The sequence below is a fragment of the Haliotis cracherodii genome, unplaced genomic scaffold (assembly GCF_022045235.1).
Source record: "Haliotis cracherodii isolate W230 unplaced genomic scaffold, xgHalCrac1.p SCAF_6, whole genome shotgun sequence".
In the NCBI taxonomy this organism is placed as follows: Eukaryota; Metazoa; Mollusca; class Gastropoda; order Lepetellida; family Haliotidae; genus Haliotis; species Haliotis cracherodii.
Window position 1 is genome coordinate 14809994 of NW_027266319.1, and position 22252 is coordinate 14832245.

At 41.3% G+C, this 22252-nt stretch overlaps 1 protein-coding gene across 1 annotated transcript; it reads right to left on the reverse strand.

Annotated features, from left to right (window-relative positions):
• Positions 1 to 1480: 1480 nt before the first annotated feature.
• Positions 1481 to 4961, reverse strand: LOC139446674 (galactosylceramide sulfotransferase-like). The gene is made up of 2 exons (XM_071227947.1): positions 4915 to 4961; positions 1481 to 2672 (listed from the first exon to the last, which is right to left on the reverse strand). The coding sequence occupies exons 1-2, from the start codon at positions 4959 to 4961 to the stop codon at positions 1481 to 1483; spliced, it is 1239 nt and encodes a 412-aa protein (XP_071084048.1).
• Between the last annotated feature and the right edge of the window lie 17291 nt (positions 4962 to 22252).

A 22252-nucleotide genomic window follows, 5' to 3' on the forward strand; every position in this document is an offset into this window, starting at 1 on the left:
CGATGTTTCTTTTTATTTCTGTATGCGACTAATATGTCTGCTTTTGGCGCCACGAGCTCATTGCTGGACTACACTTCCGTTCATATAATGAAGCTTACACTGAACATACTGGTGGTGAACGTTGCGTTCAAGATTATTGTACTGATATATCTATGTGCATGCACGTGTATGCGGCTCCGGACTTCTTTCGCTTTTGTAGTGCTATCCCACTGCTGCAGTTTGACATGGATACCATAACATAACAAACCATAATACTGCCAAATTAACACAAGATATATACCTTTTGGACTGAATTGTTGCTTGTCAACATTTTGTTCAACAAAAAGGTGTTTTTTCTTAAAACAGTTTTAACAGTTTTTCAGCATACAATCCTGAAAAGATATTTACTTTACTTTAATAGGTGTTAGTGTGTGAATTTGGTTTCACGTAGCTTTGTACTTTATTATCACCAATTAACGATCTGATAGACTTAATTAATTATATAAACCATCAAATGTATCCTGAATTATCAATAAAACGTTCAAAACATACCCCTTTCGCTAAAATAATAACAGATGGCAAGATGTAGGCAACACTCTGCCACAACAATACAGTGAGTTAGTGAAGTTGGTTACCACCGTTTGAGCAATATTCCAGCAATATCACGGCGGAGAACACTAGGAATTGGCTTCAAACACTGTACCAATGAGGGATATCGAACCCGAGCCTTCGGCGGGATGAGCGAGATCTTTAACCACGGGGCTACCACCTGCCCCCTTACACACCACAAAATCTTGTTATACAAGTCAGGTATTTAATTAAAAGCACTCATTCACAAACAAAAACCTTTCATTTATGATCTCAGAACAATTTGAGTAATACCGCCCCTTCTTATTTAATATTTAATTTATATTTGGAGCTACGAAGAACTACAAACTGTTACAGATTGTCTTAATAATATAACGTCATGATATGATAAAACGGAATCCGTGTTCCGCCATAGTGGTATGACTAAAACAATCATTTTCATACATACATTAATAACAACCAAATTACATAGTTGTCTGTAGTATCTATTTGATACCGCTCCCTCACATAGGGCAAAATCCTTTAGCTAATGCTTGTCCTTGACAGTTGGCGCAGTATAATGACACAGTTACCATTGCTGAAAGCCAGCTTACGAAGACTTTCAAGACGATTTCATAAAAGGCAATTCAACAAATCAGAAACCATAAGTTCTATCAAATGCGAGCACAAGACGCATTACCAATATTAACGGTCCAATTATTAATGTCGATATATACGTTCCCATGGTGACAGATCGGGAAGTGTAAATTTATTAAATAGATTTTGAAGTTCCTGGACGCAGAATTTTTGATCGGAACGGAAGGTGTTTAGTCAGAAATTTCCCTAACCAGTTCTCTTTGTGTGAAACAGGCACATAACCTTGATTTGTTGAATGTTGGTACCCTATTTCTGTGCCAGTGATATTTAACCTTCTTCATAAGAATAAACTTACATTTGCTCCGTATTTATTTATTCTGTTATTTTGAATCGCCCGCATTAGAGTCAAAAATGGTCTCCCGGGTTTTCCTAGTAGGTCACAATCGCCCCGTGTAACACTGAAGTGGCCATGCCACTCATTGGCCACAAACGACAGCTTTTTGTCTGGCAAATAACTCTTGCAAAACACAGTAGTCTTGGTGTTAATGCTTTTAAAGTATTTTAGCTCCTCTTCGAAGTCTTGTCCTTCTGACGTGATTCGTCTTTTAAAATCTGCTAGGAAGTAATCATACAACAATACATCAAGGGCAAGAAAAGGTTTCAGCTTTTCAGAAATATCTCCAATTGCTGTAGGTTTGTTTTGGTTAACATTAATGGTCAAAAATAATATATCTTCCATTGACCATTTCAACAATCTACGCATAAGCACTAGAGATTCAGGGAACATTTCAGCGATAGCAACAAAGTGGAACTGTTTCTTGAGCGTTGGGAGATAAGCCTTGAACTTTGTAATGTTCCTGTAATCTTTGAAAGGGAAGCCAAAGTCCCTCGCCATTTTGTTATTTGTAAATGAACCGACTCCCCATGCAGTTTCATAGTATTCAGGGTTTTTCAGATACGTTTGAAATGGGTCTTTACCTTTCTCCGTCGTCAAGCCTACGTTGGTCAGGACACTCTTGTAATAGTGAAACGCCGAATTGAGTCTTTGTAGAGGGTCTCGCACAATGGCAATATATTTTGTGTCTGGTGGTAGTAAGCGGGAGAAGGCTTGATGGTCAAACCTAGACACATGGTTACAAAGGATGTCATATCCAGACATGGCTGGTGGAGGAACCACTGACAGAAAACCCCTTTCTTTTGTAAGATTTAAATAGTTTTCACCCTTAATTGGAAGGACAAATGTAAGGTTTCTTTTGTGGCCGAATCTATAAAACATGTTCATCATTGTAGAACTGGCACATTTATGAACCTTTAAGAAAGCGATATGGCGGATTTCAGAAGAATTCAGGGTTCCCGTGTGGGAGGTCGTAGGTGTGCTCAAAGAGGGTTCTCCAATCCTTTGTCTGCAGAGACATTGTCTTGTGAACGGGGGGATGTTGTATGAGACTCCTCTGTGCATGGCACTCCTGCTGCTGATGGTGACTATTAATCCAGTTGTGATAACAAGGGTCACCACTTTGCAGATCAATCTGAAGCAGAAGAGTGAGTGAGTGAGTATGGTTTTACGCCGCTTTTAGCAATATTCCAGCAATATCACGGCGGGGGACATCAGAAATGGGCTTCACACATTGTACCCATGTCGGGAATCGAACCCGGGTCTTCGGCGTGACGAGCGAACGCTTTAACCACTAGGCTACCCGACCGCCCCTGAAGCAGAAGAACGACATCCTCGAATCAAAGGAAAGTAGGTTCAACGCAATAGTCAACAATGTCCTCGACAAGAAAAACCAATGATTGAGCAACGGTCTACTCAATCGGGGTATGATGCCATGCAGTCACTGAGCTCAGTCACATTTTGAGAAAAGGTTTGGTGACTGTGAATCTATTCTAACCTTGAATCCCCTGAGGTTGGTTGGTTGGTTTGTTGTTTAACGCCGCACTCAGGAATATTCCAGCTATATGACGGCGGTCTGTAAATAATCGAGTCTGGACCAGACAATCGTCTATCCCAATTGCGTGGATCGATGCGCATGATATTAATCACTGGATTGTCTGGTCCAGACTCGTTTATTTACAAACTAATGTCCTAAAGCTGGATTATAGTTGATTGCGGCGTTAAACAACAAACAAATAAACAAGCATAATATACTGAACATGAAAAGAAACGTAAAGAAAGTTCCCATTGGTTGGTTGGTTTGTTGTTTAACGCCGCACTCAGCAATATTCCAGCTATATGACGGCGGTCTGTAAATAATGGTGTCTGGAACAGACAATCCAGAGATTAATATTATGAGCATCGACCCACGCAATTGGGATCGATGACATGCATCAACAAAGTCAGCGAGCCTGACCACCCGATCCCGTAAGTCGCTTTTTACGACAAGCACAGTCACCTTTTATGGCAAGCATGGGTTCCTGAAGACCTATTCTACTCCGGAATCTTCAAGATTCCCATTAAATTACCAATGCATGTTGTTAGGCATCTTGTTTTTGACATTATTCTGTACACAAATGTAATGTTAACGGCCAAAAGGTGACCCAAATATGGATATAATGGGTCGCCAAAACGCTGCTTAACAATCTACCATGATACCATGGTTCAAAGTAACGAATGCCAGTTTAAGCTTCATTTTGGCGACCCATTATATTTATATTTTCTTGAAGTGACGTTTCTTTTGCGGTACAGTATATAGAGTAATATTTATTAATACTCATCCCTTGAAGAGATCACCCGTTTAATAACAATACACCTTTATAACAAATTGGGTGATGACATCACGTGCGGACGGGACTATTTTTGACCAGCTTGTCATTCTAATGGGTGTGTGGTTGCACTGTTCAACTTTACTCTGCAACCTCTTCTCTACTCTATGATGGAAACCGCTATTTCTTTCACTGCGAATGTATTTCAAAACTGTAAGGTTGACATATTTTGAATTTATTTTTCTGGTGCTTTTCCAGGTGCCTGTGATCTATCGAAGAACTCGGAAACCAATACGTTTGCAAAAGAGTATACAGACTCTCACTTTTGTAGTTGTGCAAGCATCGTGGTATGATAAAGCTTCAGAATCGCTAAGAAAGACAAAGCAGTATGTTGAAATCATTCATCGCCACATCTACTTACGACCTTGAACTTCGTGTTGTAAATGAAAGTAGCGCCCCTTGGACCAAGTGAACAGTCGTTAGATATGTCCTCGTGACAACCTATGCACTTCGGTGTAGTGAATCTTTCGTGAGCTTTCGTGTGGCTTATGGGTAGTAATCCTTCGTAAAATCTTTTCGAAGAAACCTGGGCACTTATTGCCAGGGTGCAACGGGTGGCCATGGCGTCTAAGGCGCCGCGATTCGCGGTGCAGAGTTGCGTCCCTTGGGCACGCCAGAAACCTATGATTGTGGGTTCGAATCCCGGTTTGCCCCGATTATGTTTCTAGGTGTGTAAGCACCATACCCGTGCTCGTGGGTTTCACCGAAGTGATAAACGTCTGAGACCTGCATCACTTCGGGCTTTCCTGTTAAGGCTTCTCTCAACGTTCAATTTCGATAATGTGCACATTCGCTCATAAGATACGTTTTGCAATACACTCTTAATAAAAACGGTATCTAACGGGGATTTGTTTAATAGTCTGTATCTAATCACCTTATGTGACTCTTTCTCTCTCTCCAGCCGATCCCTGTACAGTTGAATGTTTCAACAATCGTTAACATACTTTATGAACAACAATGTACGCTCACTTCTGGTGTTAATGTGTGAAATGCATAAATATATCTTACCCATAGGAGAGACCTTTCTTTAGGGTGAATTCCTGCTGTATTATCATCGTTAAAAAGTACATCCACTCACCACCTGTAAAGGAAGATAGAATGTCAAAATTACTTCAAAGCATGATCATTCATTATATATATCTGTAATATCTGTATATCTACCCCATATATATATATTTGACCTGCTCAAAGGCGCTTATGCATGAGTCTGAAGAGAGAGTTAATGATAGGTGGATTGGAACAGTCTCTCCCGACAGTTGATGACGGGGGGTAGCCTAGCGGTTAGAGCGTTCGCCTGTCACGCCGAAGAACCGGGTTCGATTCGATTCCTGACATGCGTAAAATGTGTGAAGCCCATTTCTGGTGTCCCCCGGTTGATATTGCTGGAATATTGCTGATAGCGGCGTAAATTTTAAAACTCACTCACTCATACACACCTTAAGGAAGTAATTCCTTTTTGAAAATGTTCACATATTTGTTTACAAATATACACATACATATTATCAACGTGTTACACAATTAAGATTGGTGGAGTGCATGTTTTCATTGTTCACAGCATGAAACGTCAGCTGGAGCCTTCCGTTTTCCGGAAACGTTCCGGGTACCTCTCCATTTCCGACCCGAAAACCTTCCAAAAACAATTTTCAAAAAGGTGGTAATGCAATGCTTTCAATTAAGTGCGAAACGCATAAATAAACATCTGACTTTTTACGCTGTGTTTATAAAGAGAAGTATTTTAGTTCGACATGGTATAAATTACAGACCTGTAAGAAAAGTGTCCCAGATGCTTGTTATGAACGCAGGAAATAACCGTGTGCTTGTAATGACATGTTACCGCTCCCTGCATTTATAGCGTTTATAGGTTGTGTGAAAAAGGTCCTCTCATCTCAAAACCAACACCAAGAGTGAGCCCGGTCATAATGGCTCACGACAGCGTGTGTGTTTAGTACGGCACATAGATTAAGGTATGGGTAGCCTTCAGACAGCTTGGTGGTCATACGTTTTGGAAAGGTTATTTTGGTATTTACAAAGGATTAGCTGGTGATTGAAGGTACGAGCTCTTTGACATTTACCTTGTTACAAATACGGACCTGAAACTATGGCATCTACAGCCACCGCAACAACCCATTTCAGTGTTGAGACTTAAACAAATGGAGCGTACTGTTTTATGTTTGCTTGTTGTTTAACGCCGCACTCAGCAATATCCCAGCTATATGACGACGGTCTGGACCAGACAATCCAGTGATTGACACCATGAGCATCGATCCACGCAATTGAGATACAATGACAAGCATCAACCAAGTCAGCAATCCTGACCACCCGATCCCGTTAGTCGCCTCTTACGACATGCATGGGTTGCTGAAGTTTAATTCTAACCCGGATCTTCACGGGTCGTACTATATTATGAGTACATGTATGTGTGGGTTTAGTGTGAAAGGAACGTATATACTCGTACTTTATTTAGATAATGGCATTACGCATTTCTTGAGCATCATTTCATTCATCAGTTTCATTGAGCGACATACGGCTCAAAAGTCATGCTCAAAAGTTGTTTGATCTTTCAAGGCCTCAGTAAAGCTTTCAAAGATTTGTGGAGGGTATGTCCAACTTCGACGCATTAGTGAGAAAAATATGTCCGATGCAATTCCCTATTATGACTTGTACCATATGTTCTCAGACTGTGTTTTTGTTCAAGTGTTCAGTTGACTTTCCCTTGCATGTGTTTGTGACGGGTGCCACCGATGGGACAGGATACGCTCACATTTTCACGAACACTTGGTATCATCACTGTTTGATATCGATTCATGAACATATGCTTATGATGTAGTCAGAATTGTACAATGGACTTTTAGAAGAGATTTCTTATGATTATCGAAATGGCCTCTGTCGCTATTATTTCATGTGCCGAAGAAAGGTAGGCTACAAAATGGGTTTTAGTTATATACTTCAGCAATATCACTGCGGGCGACATGTTGTAACAGGTTAGATTTTGGTTTGGGTTTGGTTTGTTGTTTTACGCCGCACTCAGGAATATTCCAGCAATATAAAATAATCGAGATGGACCAGACAATCCAGTGATTGATATGAGCATCGATCCACGCAATTGGGATGCGATAACATGCATCTACCAAGTCAGCGACCCTGACCACCCGATCCCGTTAGTCGACACTTACGACAAGCATAGTCGCCTTTTACGGCAAGTATGGGTTGCTGAAGACCTATTCTGCCCCGGATCTTCACGGGTCGTAACAGGTTAGAAGACCCGGGGGATCAGTTATTGTCGGTATTAGGCTTCGCATATCGAACCCGTGTAGGGAATCGAACACATGTTAACACATACTGTTTTTTATGGTAACAGTAAGGACAGTAACAGACTATTCAAATACAATTCTGTTTTATTTAACGAATGATCTTTAAAACTTCAGGGAAACAAATGACACCCGTAAGAGAAGATTTATTCAATTCAATATCACAGAAGGCATGTTTAATATGGTATTTTTTTATCCTTTAAAGGACGGTTACAGTAAGGACACAACAAATTCATAGACTGAACTTTACACTTACTTGCAAATGGAAAAGTTTGTTTGTTTGTTTATTTGTTGTTTAACGCCGCACTCAACAAAAGTGTTGGCCAGACAATCCAGTGATTAACATCATGAACATCGATCCACGCAATTGGGATACGATGACATGCATCAACCAAGTCACCCGATCCCGTTAGTCGCCCATTACGACAAGCATATTCGCCTATTACAGCAAACATGGGTTCTTCACAGGTCAAATAAAAAGGTAATATTTTATTGATCACAGCCAAAACAAGCTGCTAGCCATTTTGAAGACAGTCGCTCAATAGGAAGACTTTGCGAGGTGTCACTGTCTTGCAATTTTTGCCTGTGGTAACAGTAAGGACACATATGCTTGGGACACACATCCAGATATAGATAAATATAAAATATACTTTATTTCTTATGTTGAAGTGTTGTTCTTAAGCGTTTATTGTCAGAGAAAATGAATAAGTCATAAACATTATAGATTTTATGAATGTATGGAGAGGAACTAACACCTACGTTGTGACGAGCGGTTTTCTGCTGATGGTTTTTGATACAACATACAACAAAATGAATTTTTTAATGAAAATGTCATAATTTTTACTGAGTAAGTAGTTTGAATGTATTTCAGGATTTTGAGAAAATGAGATCGTTCCAAAAATACAAAATATGTGAAGATATGACATTGGACAAGAAAATTGCAGTCAGTGAGATTGACTCATATAATGACTGCTGGAGACAAGTGACAGATATACCAAATATAGATTATTGCTAGACATACTGTAAACAGGGAATTTTTTGCGACCGTTTTATTATTGCGAGTTTTGCGAACGAGACTCAATCGCAAAAATTAAAAACGCAAAAATAAGTATGAATAATACATACATACTTTATTCATTGCAACACGTCATCAAATGTTGAAATCATCAACCAAAACCACAAGTTACTCAATAAGTTAAAAACACAAATGAATGCAGAATGGTCACAAAATACATCACAAATGACAAATCACAATTAGTGTCACTGGGACAATATTTGTTGACGTTGTTGCTGAACGCGGATAGCAAACTGTCAACTTTGCACATTGCACATGTTTTGCATGCTGTCTACGGTTACACATCCTGGTTACATGCATGTGCCAATTAAAGTTGCAACCATATTTTTTATTTGGGTATTACGAAGGAAAATGTCTACAAAAGTGTACATGACAAAACGACAAATTGTGCACAATGGGCGTGACAAAGACTCTTTGGTAAACATACAAGTGTGACATCCTAACTGATGAAACGAGATCGGCAAACGTGTGGGCTTAAGATTAGGGTGGTTTGGAGAAGGCCCAGAAAGACTTCTCCCAGGCAGGATCGATATGTCCGCAACATTGCGTTGAGGAACATAATTATTTCTGCACCAGGACTGAGGGGTAACTTCAGGGCTGCGACAGGAATCAGACTTTGGTACGAAACAGGTGGAAAAGTGGGAGTCTGAATTCAAGGCATCATTTCAGAGGAATGCGTCTACCTGTGGCACACAGGCGCCTTTGGTTTCTGATGAATAGAGGTTCTGTTTAAGGTTTACATATGGTAGACGTCGTGGAGAGAGTTTCCATCCGACAGTAGTCCAAGAGCACCATAGACACGGTACTGGCAGCATCGTGGTCTGGGCTGGCATCACCTACAACAGGACGTATCCGATGATAGTGCAAGGGAACATGACTAGTACTGGTCAAGGTTAATCTTTATGTGGACCAAATGTCAGGACCAGTGGTCATCCCATGTGCCCAGCGCGTTGGTCAGAACTTTGACTTCCAGGATGACAATGCACGTGTTCACAGACCCTGTGTTTGCAGCCGACTGTATGAGACAGCAAGGTGTCACAGCATTGCTCTGGCCTGTCAAATCTCCAGACAGGTCACCTATTGAACACCTTTAAGATGTTCTTTGCCGAAGGGTTCGTAACAAACCTCAGCATTCAACAGTCTGGGCAGTCATTGTAAGAAGAATGGCGAAGGATACTACGGGGGACAATCCGGCGTTTGATATCCACCACGTCGCGTCTGCATCGATGCTCACGGGGTATAGACAAGATATTAACTCGGAAGATTGAAACCGTGTATGTCAAGGCCAAGGTCGACTATGGCGGACGGGACTCATCAAAGGGCTCATTGAGACGAATATTTGTACGTAAACTCATTATACCATCAGGATTATGTGTCGCGGAAAGAATGACGATGGATGGGCTGACAGGTGCCATCGATTGAACGTGTTTTGGCGCGTGGTATTTGTGTACAGGATCCAATAAGCAAACAAATCGGAAGGTTAGTGGTACCAATTTTGAGCCGGGATTTTGGCTCGGAACCGAAAAATCACAATATTTTGAGCTTCTGAAGACGTTAGCTTCACAAGAACGGCTTCGGTTTTCTTCATATTTATCTCATTGTGTAGCTTAACTTACTGGCTTGAAATGAGCTTTATAGGGGTATTTACAGTACATTTGTTGAATTCGTCCTCGAACGAACTCGGGCGGTCGGGTAGCCTAGTGGTTAAAGCGTTCGCTCGTCACGCTGAAGACCCGGGTTCGATTCCCGACATGGGTACAATGTGTGAAGCCCATTTGGTGTCCCCCGCCGTGATATTGCTGGAATATTGCTAAAAGCGGCGTAAAACCATACTCACTCACTCACTCACTCGAACGAACTCAGTGAGTTGGCCTCCCTTTCCTTTTATTTAGTATTATTGACGACCCGTGAAGATCCGGGGTCTTCAGCAACCCATGCTTGTCGTAAAAGTAGACTATGCTTGTCGTAAGAGGCGAATAATGGGATCGGGTGGTGAGGCTCGCTGACTTGGTTGATGCATGCCATCGTATCCCAATTGCGTGAATCGATGCTCATGATGCCAATCAATGAAATGTCTGGTCCAGACTCGATTATTTACAGACCACCGCCATGTAGCTGGACTATTGCTGAGTGCGGCGTTAAACAACAAACAAGCAATCAAAATGTATATTGACACTGGGTTAGATCATATCTTGTAGGTGCTATTTTGTGCGTTACAAGCCCCTGTGGGCTCGGGATTTTGTGGGGTAAATTAAAATATTTAGACATATATAGCGGGTGGCTTAGATAAAGGCGATTTGGGCGGCTGGCATGCATGTACAGGTTCTACCTATCTCTGCAGTCATTTTTGTCGAAGCTTATGCCTGCCCTGGCTGACTGACTGATATAGAAGATTTAACGTGCGCTTTCCAACTGTAGCGTATTTCGCACACGGGCCTGGCCAGACCATTTAGTGTAGGGTGGTTTGTAGTGTGGTTCTGTGTGTTTTGTAGTGGGTGCAGTGGATGAGTGCGTGTTCTGTGGTTTCGGGTTATTTGCAGTGGGGGCAGTTGCCTGTGGTGTGCCTTTTAAGTTTTTTAGGTGGTTATTTAGGTTAGTGTGTCCTGTTTGGAGTTTTGTAATTGATCTGTCAATTGTTTTTGAGGGGTGTAGGATTTTAGGTTTGGCTAGTGGTTTTCTGAGCACTTTTTTGATTTGGCTATTTGTGTTTTGATATTGATTATGCCATGTTTTGGTTATTTTTTGTTTGTTAACACTTTTAATTTCTGATTTTGAGATGGGTAGGTTTAGGCTTATTTCTGGTATTTTGAGAGATAATTTAGCTGCTTTATCGGCGCTTTTAAGTATTTGGTTTATTAATTTAGGTCGTTTTTTAGTATTTTTGTTTTGGAGGGCTTGTAGTCCACTAAGGGAGTCGGTGAGAATTAGGATTTTATTGTTGTTTTTAGATTGTTGGTTATGCAGGGCTGAGGCCATGCCCATAAGTTCGGCCGTGATGGCGTGATGCCCTGGCGATGTCACGCCTCTTTCATTCTCGGCAAGGCGGAAGCCATGATTGAGGAAGCCATCTGAGGAGCGTGTTCGCCGCGTGTCGGCTGTATAAGCCCATCCTGGATAGGGAATCGTCAGTAGGAAGTAGGAAGGGTTTTGTGGATTTTGCCTCCTGTTAAACTTCATTCCTGTTTTGTTTTTTCCCCTATGATTAGAATTTATAACCCGGCCTGGAGCCTTACAGAAAATGTAGGCAAAGCATACAAGGTAGGAAGGAGAGTACACAACGCAAAGCACTGCAATACACATCTGACCTTTGCCCTAAATCTATATTGTTCTGCTGTAACTTAGCACCTATTAAAAGGCGCCTACTATAGCTGTTTATACCATCTTCAACAACATGAACAAGGGTAGCTAGGCCACCGGATCTGGTTCTTGAGTTTCTCTTCTTTGTATAACTGCTATAGTGTGGAATGTCAACAGTATCACAGTCACCTGGTATCATATAGGTGATATGATAAAACAAGTGGGCATGAATGGCTCTGGGCTCTCAGGGATTATTAAAACCTTTCCTTCAATGTTATATTCTGCGTAACGGACATGAGCATGCCACAACCGTCCTCGCCACTTGCCATTATGATAGAATCACGAAATATCGCGATGATCAGTTAACGAAGATAGGTGCATGTGTGCTCATTGTTATAAAAGTAAAAACACACCGTTCTGCAGAAAAGGAATATTTCACAAAGTCATGACAAAAATTGCATAGTGCACTTATCAAGATATTTCGTGATTCCGCTTCAAGTAGTAATACAATAAAAACTCATACTATAATATACTATAATAGTCGTGTGCTAAATCAGTGTAAACATACCTTGCCTTACAGTCTCCTTACTCTCTACATAACCCATGATGTGTCAACATACCCTGCCTTACAATCTCCTTACTCTCTACGTAACCCATGATGTGTCAACAGACCTTGCCTTACAGTGTCCTTACTCTCTACATAACCCATGATGTGTCAACATACCTCGCCCATCAGTCTCCTTACTCTCTACATAACCCATGATGTGTCAACATACCTTGCCTTACAGCCTCCTTACTCTCTACATAACCCATGATGTTTCAACATACCCTGCCTTACAGTCTCCTTACTCTCTACATAACCCATGATGTGTCAACATACCTCGCCTTACAGTCTCCTTACTCTCTACATAACCCATGATGTGTCAAAATACCTTGCCTTATCGTGTCCTTACTCTCTACATAGCCCATGATGTGTCAACGTACCTTGCCTTACAGCCTCCTTACTCTCTACATAACCCATGGTGTGTCAACATACCTTGCCTTACAGTCTCCCTACTCTCTACATAACCCATGATGTGTCAACATGCCTTGCCTCACAGCCTCCTTACTCTCTACATAACCCATGATGTGTCAACATACCTTGCCTTACAGCCTCCTTACTCTCTACATAACCCATGATGTGTCAACATACCCTGCCTTCCAGCCTCTTTACTCTCTACATAACCCATGATGTGTCAACATGCCTTGCCTTACAGCCTCCTTACTCTCTGCATAAGCCAATGTGTGTCAACATACCCTGCCTTACAGTCTCCTTACTCTCTACATAACCCATGATGTGCCAACATACCTTGCCTTACAGCCCCCTTACTCTCTACTTATAAACCTATGCATTGGGATCGCTATTAAGTAAGAGACTTCTTCCTATGGGCATTAAAACCTATTGTGAGGTTTTACTTTCCAGTCGGGTAAAATCTCATTAAGAGGGACGTTGTAATGTCACTGGGATTTTATAGGATATTCAAGTCATATTTGCTATAATATCCCAGGGATTTTAGATAATGTCCTGGGTATTTTATTAATGTAACTTCCGTTCAGATTGTAACATGTCATGAAATGTAAAATCAAATGACAAATGTTTTCTTTATATTCCCGAGGATCGAACTGGCAATCTTCATATCTGTAGCCCAGTGAGGTGTTGATAAGCCACATTGAGGTCTTGACGAGCTACACTGGTTTTTAGAATGTCCTTTTCAAGATCTGTACGCCATCAACAGATATTTTACGCGCGTTTCTTAAGGTTCATGGAAAGTATGTTCGAAACATAGAAATGTTGATAAATGTTGTTTCAAGTTTCTTTTTTCGGTTTATAAGTATGGAAAAACACCTTCCCTCTGTTTTGGTAAACAGAGCATGCCCTGGGGGTCGGGAAAAAACGCGGGGACTTCGCCCCCTTGGGTTTTCCCTCTCCCCAGGGCATGCTCTGTCTACCAAAACCTCGTAAGGGTGTTTTCTTCAATTCATAACCCATGGTGTGTCAACATTCCTTGCCTAACAGCCTCCTTACTCTCTACATAAACCACGATGTGTCAACATACCTTGCCTTACTCTCTACATAACCCATAATGTGTCAACATACCTCGGCTTCCAGCCTCCTTACTCTCTACATAACCCATGATGTGTCAACATACCTCGCCTTCCAGTCTCCTTACTCTCTACATGACCCATGATGTGTCAACATACCTCGCCTTCCAGTCTCCTTACTCTCTACATAACCCATGATGTGTCAACATACCTTGCTTTACAATCTCCTTACTCTCTACTTGTAAACCTTTTCATTGGGATCGCTATTAAGTAAGAGACTTCTTTCTATAGGTATTAAAACCTGTTGTGAGGTTTTACTTTCCAGTCGGGTTAAATCTCATGAACAGGAACATTGTAATGTCCCTGGGATTTTATATAATATCCCTGGGGTTTTATAGGATATTCTAGTCATATTTGCTATAATATCCCAGGGATTTTAGATAATGTCCTGGGTATTTTATTAATGTAACTTCCGTTCAGATTGTAACATGTCATGAAATGTAAAATCAAATGACAAATGTTTTCTTTATATTCCCGAGGATCGAACTGGCAACCTTCATATCTGTAGCCAAGTGAGGTGTTGATAAGCCACATTGAGGAGTTGATAAGCCACACTGGTTTTCAGAATGTCCTTTTCAAGATCCGTACGCCATCAACAGATATTTTACGCGCGTTTCCTAAGGTTCATCGAACGCATGTTCGAGACATAAAAGAATTGATAAATGTTGTTATAAGGTTTTTTTTTCGGTTAATAAGTATGGAAAAAACACCTTCCCTCTGTTTTTGGTAGACAGAGCATGCCCTGGGGGTCGGGAAAAAACGCGGGGTCTTCGCCTCGTAAGCGTGTTTTCTCCAATGCAAAACCCATGGTGTGTCAACAAACCTTGCCTGAAAGTCTCTTAACTCTCTTCATAACCCATGATGTGTGAACATACCCTGCCTTAAAGCCTTCTTACTATCTACATAACCCAAGATGTGTCAACATACCTTGCCTTACAATTTCCTTACTCTCTACATAACCCATGATGTGTCAACATACCCTGCCTTCCAGCCTCCTTACACTCTACCTAACCCATGATGTGTCAACATACCTTGCCATAAAGTCTCCTTACTCTCTACATAACCCATGATATGTCAACATACCTTGCCATAAAGTCTCCTTACGGTCTACATAACCCCAGATATGTCAACATACCTTGCCATAAAGTCTCCTTACTGTCTACATAACCCATGGTGTGTCAACATACCTCGCCTTAGTCTCCTTACTCTCTTCATAACCCATGATGTGTCAACATACCCTGCCTTACATTCTCCTTACTCTCTACATAACCCATGATGTGTCAACATACCTTGCCTTACAGTCTCCTTACTCTCTACATAACCCATAATGTGTCAACATACCTTGCCTTACAGTCTCCTTACTCTCTACCTAACCCATGATGTGTCAACATACCTTCCCTTACCATCTCCTTACTCTCTTCATAACCCATGATGTGTCAACATACCTCGGCTTCCAGCCTCCTTACTCTCTACATAACCCATAATGTGTCAACATACCTTGCCTTGCAGTCTCCTTACTCTCTACCTAACCCATGATGTGTCAACATACCTTCCCTTACCATCTCCTTACTCTCTTCATAACCCATGATGTGTCAACATACCTTGCCTTCCAGCCTCCTTACTCTCTACATAAACCATGGTGTGTCAACATACCCTGTCTTGCAGCCTCCTTACTCTCTACATAAACCATGATGTGTCAACATACCTTGCCTTACTCTCTACATAACCCATAATGTGTCAACATACCTCGGCTTCCAGCCTCCTTACTCTCTACATAACCCATGATGTGTCAACATACCTCGCCTTCCAGTCTCCTTACTCTCTACATAACCCATGATGTGTCAACATACCTTGCTTTACAATCTCCTTACTCTCTACTTGTAAACCTATTCATTGGGATCGCTATTAAGTAAGAGACTTCTTTCTATAGGTATTAAAACCTGTTGTGAGGTTTTACTTTCCAGTCGGGTTAAATCTCATGAACAGGAACATTGTAATGTCCCTGGGATTTTATATAATATCCCTGGGGTTTTATAGGATATTCTAGTCATATTTGCTATAATATCCCAGGGATTTTAGATAATGTCCTGGGTATTTTATTAATGTAACTTCCGTTCAAATTGTAACATGTCATGAAATGTAAAATCAAATGACAAATGTTTTCTTTATATTCCCGAGGATCGAACTGGCAACCTTCATATCTGTAGCCAAGTGAGGTGTTGATAAGCCACATTGAGGAGTTGATAAGCCACACTGGTTTTCAGAATGTCCTTTTCAAGATCCGTACGCCATCAACAGATATTTTACGCGCGTTTCCTAAGGTTCATCGAACGCATGTTCGAGACATAAAAGAATTGATAAATGTTGTTATAAGGTTTTTTTTTCGGTTAATAAGTATGGAAAAAACACCTTCCCTCTGTTTTTGGTAGACAGAGCATGCCCTGGGGGTCGGGAAAAAACGCGGGGTCTTCGCCTCGTAAGCGTGTTTTCTCCAATGCAAAACCCATGGTGTGTCAACAAACCTTGCCTGAAAGTCTCTTAACTCTCTTCATAACCCATGATGTGTGAACATACCCTGCCTTAAAGCCTTCTTACTATCTACATAACCCAAGATGTGTCAACATACCTTGCCTTACAATTTCCTTACTCTCTACATAACCCATGATGTGTCAACATACCCTGCCTTCCAGCCTCCTTACACTCTACCTAACCCATGATGTGTCAACATACCTTGCCATAAAGTCTCCTTACTCTCTACATAACCCATGATATGTCAACATACCTTGCCATAAAGTCTCCTTACGGTCTACATAACCCCAGATATGTCAACATACCTTGCCATAAAGTCTCCTTACTGTCTACATAACCCATGGTGTGTCAACATACCTCGCCTTAGTCTCCTTACTCTCTTCATAACCCATGATGTGTCAACATACCCTGCCTTACATTCTCCTTACTCTCTACATAACCCATGATGTGTCAACATACCTTGCCTTACAGTCTCCTTACTCTCTACATAACCCATAATGTGTCAACATACCTTGCCTTACAGTCTCCTTACTCTCTACCTAACCCATGATGTGTCAACATACCTTCCCTTACCATCTCCTTACTCTCTTCATAACCCATGATGTGTCAACATACCTCGGCTTCCAGCCTCCTTACTCTCTACATAACCCATAATGTGTCAACATACCTTGCCTTGCAGTCTCCTTACTCTCTACCTAACCCATGATGTGTCAACATACCTTCCCTTACCATCTCCTTACTCTCTTCATAACCCATGATGTGTCAACATACCTTGCCTTCCAGCCTCCTTACTCTCTACATAACCCATGATGTGTCAACATACCTTGCCTTCCAGCCTCCTTACTTTCTACATAAACCATGGTGTGTCAACATACCCTGTCTTGCAGCCTCCTTACTCTCTACATAAACCATGATGTGTCAACATACCCTGCCTTACTCTCTACATAACCCATGATGTGTCAACATACCTCGCCTTCCAGCCTCCTTACTCTCTACATAAACCATGGTGTGTCAACATACCCTGTCTTGCAGCCTCCTTACTCTCTACATAAACCATGATGTGTCAACATACCTTGCCTTACTCTCTACATAACCCATAATGTGTCAACATACCTCGGCTTCCAGCCTCCTTACTCTCTACATAACCCATGATGTGTCAACATACCTCGCCTTCCAGTCTCCTTACTCTCTACATAACCCATGATGTGTCAACATACCTTGCTTTACAATCTCCTTACTCTCTACTTGTAAACCTATTCATTGGGATCGCTATTAAGTAAGAGACTTCTTTCTATAGGTATTAAAACCTGTTGTGAGGTTTTACTTTCCAGTCGGGTTAAATCTCATGAACAGGAACATTGTAATGTCCCTGGGATTTTATATAATATCCCTGGGGTTTTATAGTATATTCTAGTCATATTTGCTATAATATCCCAGGGATTTTAGATAATGTCCTGGGTATTTTATTAATGTAACTTCCGTTCAGATTGTAACATGTCATGAAATGTAAAATCAAATGACAAATGTTTTCTTTATATTCCCGAGGATCGAACTGGCAACCTTCATATCTGTAGCCAAGTGAGGTGTTGATAAGCCACATTGAGGAGTTGATAAGCCACACTGGTTTTCAGAATGTCCTTTTCAAGATCCGTACGCCATCAACAGATATTTTACGCGCGTTTCCTAAGGTTCATCGAACGCATGTTCGAGACATAAAAGAATTGATAAATGTTGTTATAAGGTTTTTTTTTCGGTTAATAAGTATGGAAAAAACACCTTCCCTCTGTTTTTGGTAGACAGAGCATGCCCTGGGGGTCGGGAAAAAACGCGGGGTCTTCGCCTCGTAAGCGTGTTTTCTCCAATGCAAAACCCATGGTGTGTCAACAAACCTTGCCTGAAAGTCTCTTAACTCTCTTCATAACCCATGATGTGTGAACATACCCTGCCTTAAAGCCTTCTTACTATCTACATAACCCAAGATGTGTCAACATACCTTGCCTTACAATTTCCTTACTCTCTACATAACCCATGATGTGTCAACATACCCTGCCTTCCAGCCTCCTTACACTCTACCTAACCCATGATGTGTCAACATACCTTGCCATAAAGTCTCCTTACTCTCTACATAACCCATGATATGTCAACATACCTTGCCATAAAGTCTCCTTACGGTCTACATAACCCCAGATATGTCAACATACCTTGCCATAAAGTCTCCTTACTGTCTACATAACCCATGGTGTGTCAACATACCTCGCCTTAGTCTCCTTACTCTCTTCATAACCCATGATGTGTCAACATACCCTGCCTTACATTCTCCTTACTCTCTACATAACCCATGATGTGTCAACATACCTTGCCTTACAGTCTCCTTACTCTCTACATAACCCATAATGTGTCAACATACCTTGCCTTACAGTCTCCTTACTCTCTACCTAACCCATGATGTGTCAACATACCTTCCCTTACCATCTCCTTACTCTCTTCATAACCCATGATGTGTCAACATACCTCGGCTTCCAGCCTCCTTACTCTCTACATAACCCATAATGTGTCAACATACCTTGCCTTGCAGTCTCCTTACTCTCTACCTAACCCATGATGTGTCAACATACCTTCCCTTACCATCTCCTTACTCTCTTCATAACCCATGATGTGTCAACATACCTTGCCTTCCAGCCTCCTTACTCTCTACATAAACCATGGTGTGTCAACATACCCTGTCTTGCAGCCTCCTTACTCTCTACATAAACCATGATGTGTCAACATACCTTGCCTTACTCTCTACATAACCCATAATGTGTCAACATACCTCGGCTTCCAGCCTCCTTACTCTCTACATAACCCATGATGTGTCAACATACCTCGCCTTCCAGTCTCCTTACTCTCTACATAACCCATGATGTGTCAACATACCTTGCTTTACAATCTCCTTACTCTCTACTTGTAAACCTATTCATTGGGATCGCTATTAAGTAAGAGACTTCTTTCTATAGGTATTAAAACCTGTTGTGAGGTTTTACTTTCCAGTCGGGTTAAATCTCATGAACAGGAACATTGTAATGTCCCTGGGATTTTATATAATATCCCTGGGGTTTTATAGGATATTCTAGTCATATTTGCTATAATATCCCAGGGATTTTAGATAATGTCCTGGGTATTTTATTAATGTAACTTCCGTTCAAATTGTAACATGTCATGAAATGTAAAATCAAATGACAAATGTTTTCTTTATATTCCCGAGGATCGAACTGGCAACCTTCATATCTGTAGCCAAGTGAGGTGTTGATAAGCCACATTGAGGAGTTGATAAGCCACACTGGTTTTCAGAATGTCCTTTTCAAGATCCGTACGCCATCAACAGATATTTTACGCGCGTTTCCTAAGGTTCATCGAACGCATGTTCGAGACATAAAAGAATTGATAAATGTTGTTATAAGGTTTTTTTTTCGGTTAATAAGTATGGAAAAAACACCTTCCCTCTGTTTTTGGTAGACAGAGCATGCCCTGGGGGTCGGGAAAAAACGCGGGGTCTTCGCCTCGTAAGCGTGTTTTCTCCAATGCAAAACCCATGGTGTGTCAACAAACCTTGCCTGAAAGTCTCTTAACTCTCTTCATAACCCATGATGTGTGAACATACCCTGCCTTAAAGCCTTCTTACTATCTACATAACCCAAGATGTGTCAACATACCTTGCCTTACAATTTCCTTACTCTCTACATAACCCATGATGTGTCAACATACCCTGCCTTCCAGCCTCCTTACACTCTACCTAACCCATGATGTGTCAACATACCTTGCCATAAAGTCTCCTTACTCTCTACATAACCCATGATATGTCAACATACCTTGCCATAAAGTCTCCTTACGGTCTACATAACCCCAGATATGTCAACATACCTTGCCATAAAGTCTCCTTACTGTCTACATAACCCATGGTGTGTCAACATACCTCGCCTTAGTCTCCTTACTCTCTTCATAACCCATGATGTGTCAACATACCCTGCCTTACATTCTCCTTACTCTCTACATAACCCATGATGTGTCAACATACCTTGCCTTACAGTCTCCTTACTCTCTACATAACCCATAATGTGTCAACATACCTTGCCTTACAGTCTCCTTACTCTCTACCTAACCCATGATGTGTCAACATACCTTCCCTTACCATCTCCTTACTCTCTTCATAACCCATGATGTGTCAACATACCTCGGCTTCCAGCCTCCTTACTCTCTACATAACCCATAATGTGTCAACATACCTTGCCTTGCAGTCTCCTTACTCTCTACCTAACCCATGATGTGTCAACATACCTTCCCTTACCATCTCCTTACTCTCTTCATAACCCATGATGTGTCAACATACCTTGCCTTCCAGCCTCCTTACTCTCTACATAAACCATGGTGTGTCAACATACCCTGTCTTGCAGCCTCCTTACTCTCTACATAAACCATGATGTGTCAACATACCTTGCCTTACTCTCTACATAACCCATAATGTGTCAACATACCTCGGCTTCCAGCCTCCTTACTCTCTACATAACCCATGATGTGTCAACATACCTCGCCTTCCAGTCTCCTTACTCTCTACATAACCCATGATGTGTCAACATACCTTGCTTTACAATCTCCTTACTCTCTACTTGTAAACCTATTCATTGGGATCGCTATTAAGTAAGAGACTTCTTTCTATAGGTATTAAAACCTGTTGTGAGGTTTTACTTTCCAGTCGGGTTAAATCTCATGAACAGGAACATTGTAATGTCCCTGGGATTTTATATAATATCCCTGGGGTTTTATAGGATATTCTAGTCATATTTGCTATAATATCCCAGGGATTTTAGATAATGTCCTGGGTATTTTATTAATGTAACTTCCGTTCAAATTGTAACATGTCATGAAATGTAAAATCAAATGACAAATGTTTTCTTTATATTCCCGAGGATCGAACTGGCAACCTTCATATCTGTAGCCAAGTGAGGTGTTGATAAGCCACATTGAGGAGTTGATAAGCCACACTGGTTTTCAGAATGTCCTTTTCAAGATCCGTACGCCATCAACAGATATTTTACGCGCGTTTCCTAAGGTTCATCGAACGCATGTTCGAGACATAAAAGAATTGATAAATGTTGTTATAAGGTTTTTTTTTCGGTTAATAAGTATGGAAAAAACACCTTCCCTCTGTTTTTGGTAGACAGAGCATGCCCTGGGGGTCGGGAAAAAACGCGGGGTCTTCGCCTCGTAAGCGTGTTTTCTCCAATGCAAAACCCATGGTGTGTCAACAAACCTTGCCTGAAAGTCTCTTAACTCTCTTCATAACCCATGATGTGTGAACATACCCTGCCTTAAAGCCTTCTTACTATCTACATAACCCAAGATGTGTCAACATACCTTGCCTTACAATTTCCTTACTCTCTACATAACCCATGATGTGTCAACATACCCTGCCTTCCAGCCTCCTTACACTCTACCTAACCCATGATGTGTCAACATACCTTGCCATAAAGTCTCCTTACTCTCTACATAACCCATGATATGTCAACATACCTTGCCATAAAGTCTCCTTACGGTCTACATAACCCCAGATATGTCAACATACCTTGCCATAAAGTCTCCTTACTGTCTACATAACCCATGGTGTGTCAACATACCTCGCCTTAGTCTCCTTACTCTCTTCATAACCCATGATGTGTCAACATACCCTGCCTTACATTCTCCTTACTCTCTACATAACCCATGATGTGTCAACATACCTTGCCTTACAGTCTCCTTACTCTCTACATAACCCATAATGTGTCAACATACCTTGCCTTACAGTCTCCTTACTCTCTACCTAACCCATGATGTGTCAACATACCTTCCCTTACCATCTCCTTACTCTCTTCATAACCCATGATGTGTCAACATACCTCGGCTTCCAGCCTCCTTACTCTCTACATAACCCATAATGTGTCAACATACCTTGCCTTGCAGTCTCCTTACTCTCTACCTAACC

Coding starts and splice junctions, on each gene's coding strand:
- LOC139446674 (XM_071227947.1), bottom strand. CDS start 4,961: ATGATAATACAGCAGGAATTCACCCTAAAGAAAGGTCTCTCCTATGG. Junction 2,673..4,914: donor AAGAAAGGTCTCTCCTATGG/GTAAGATATATT, acceptor CTTCTGCTTCAG/ATTGATCTGCAAAGTGGTGA.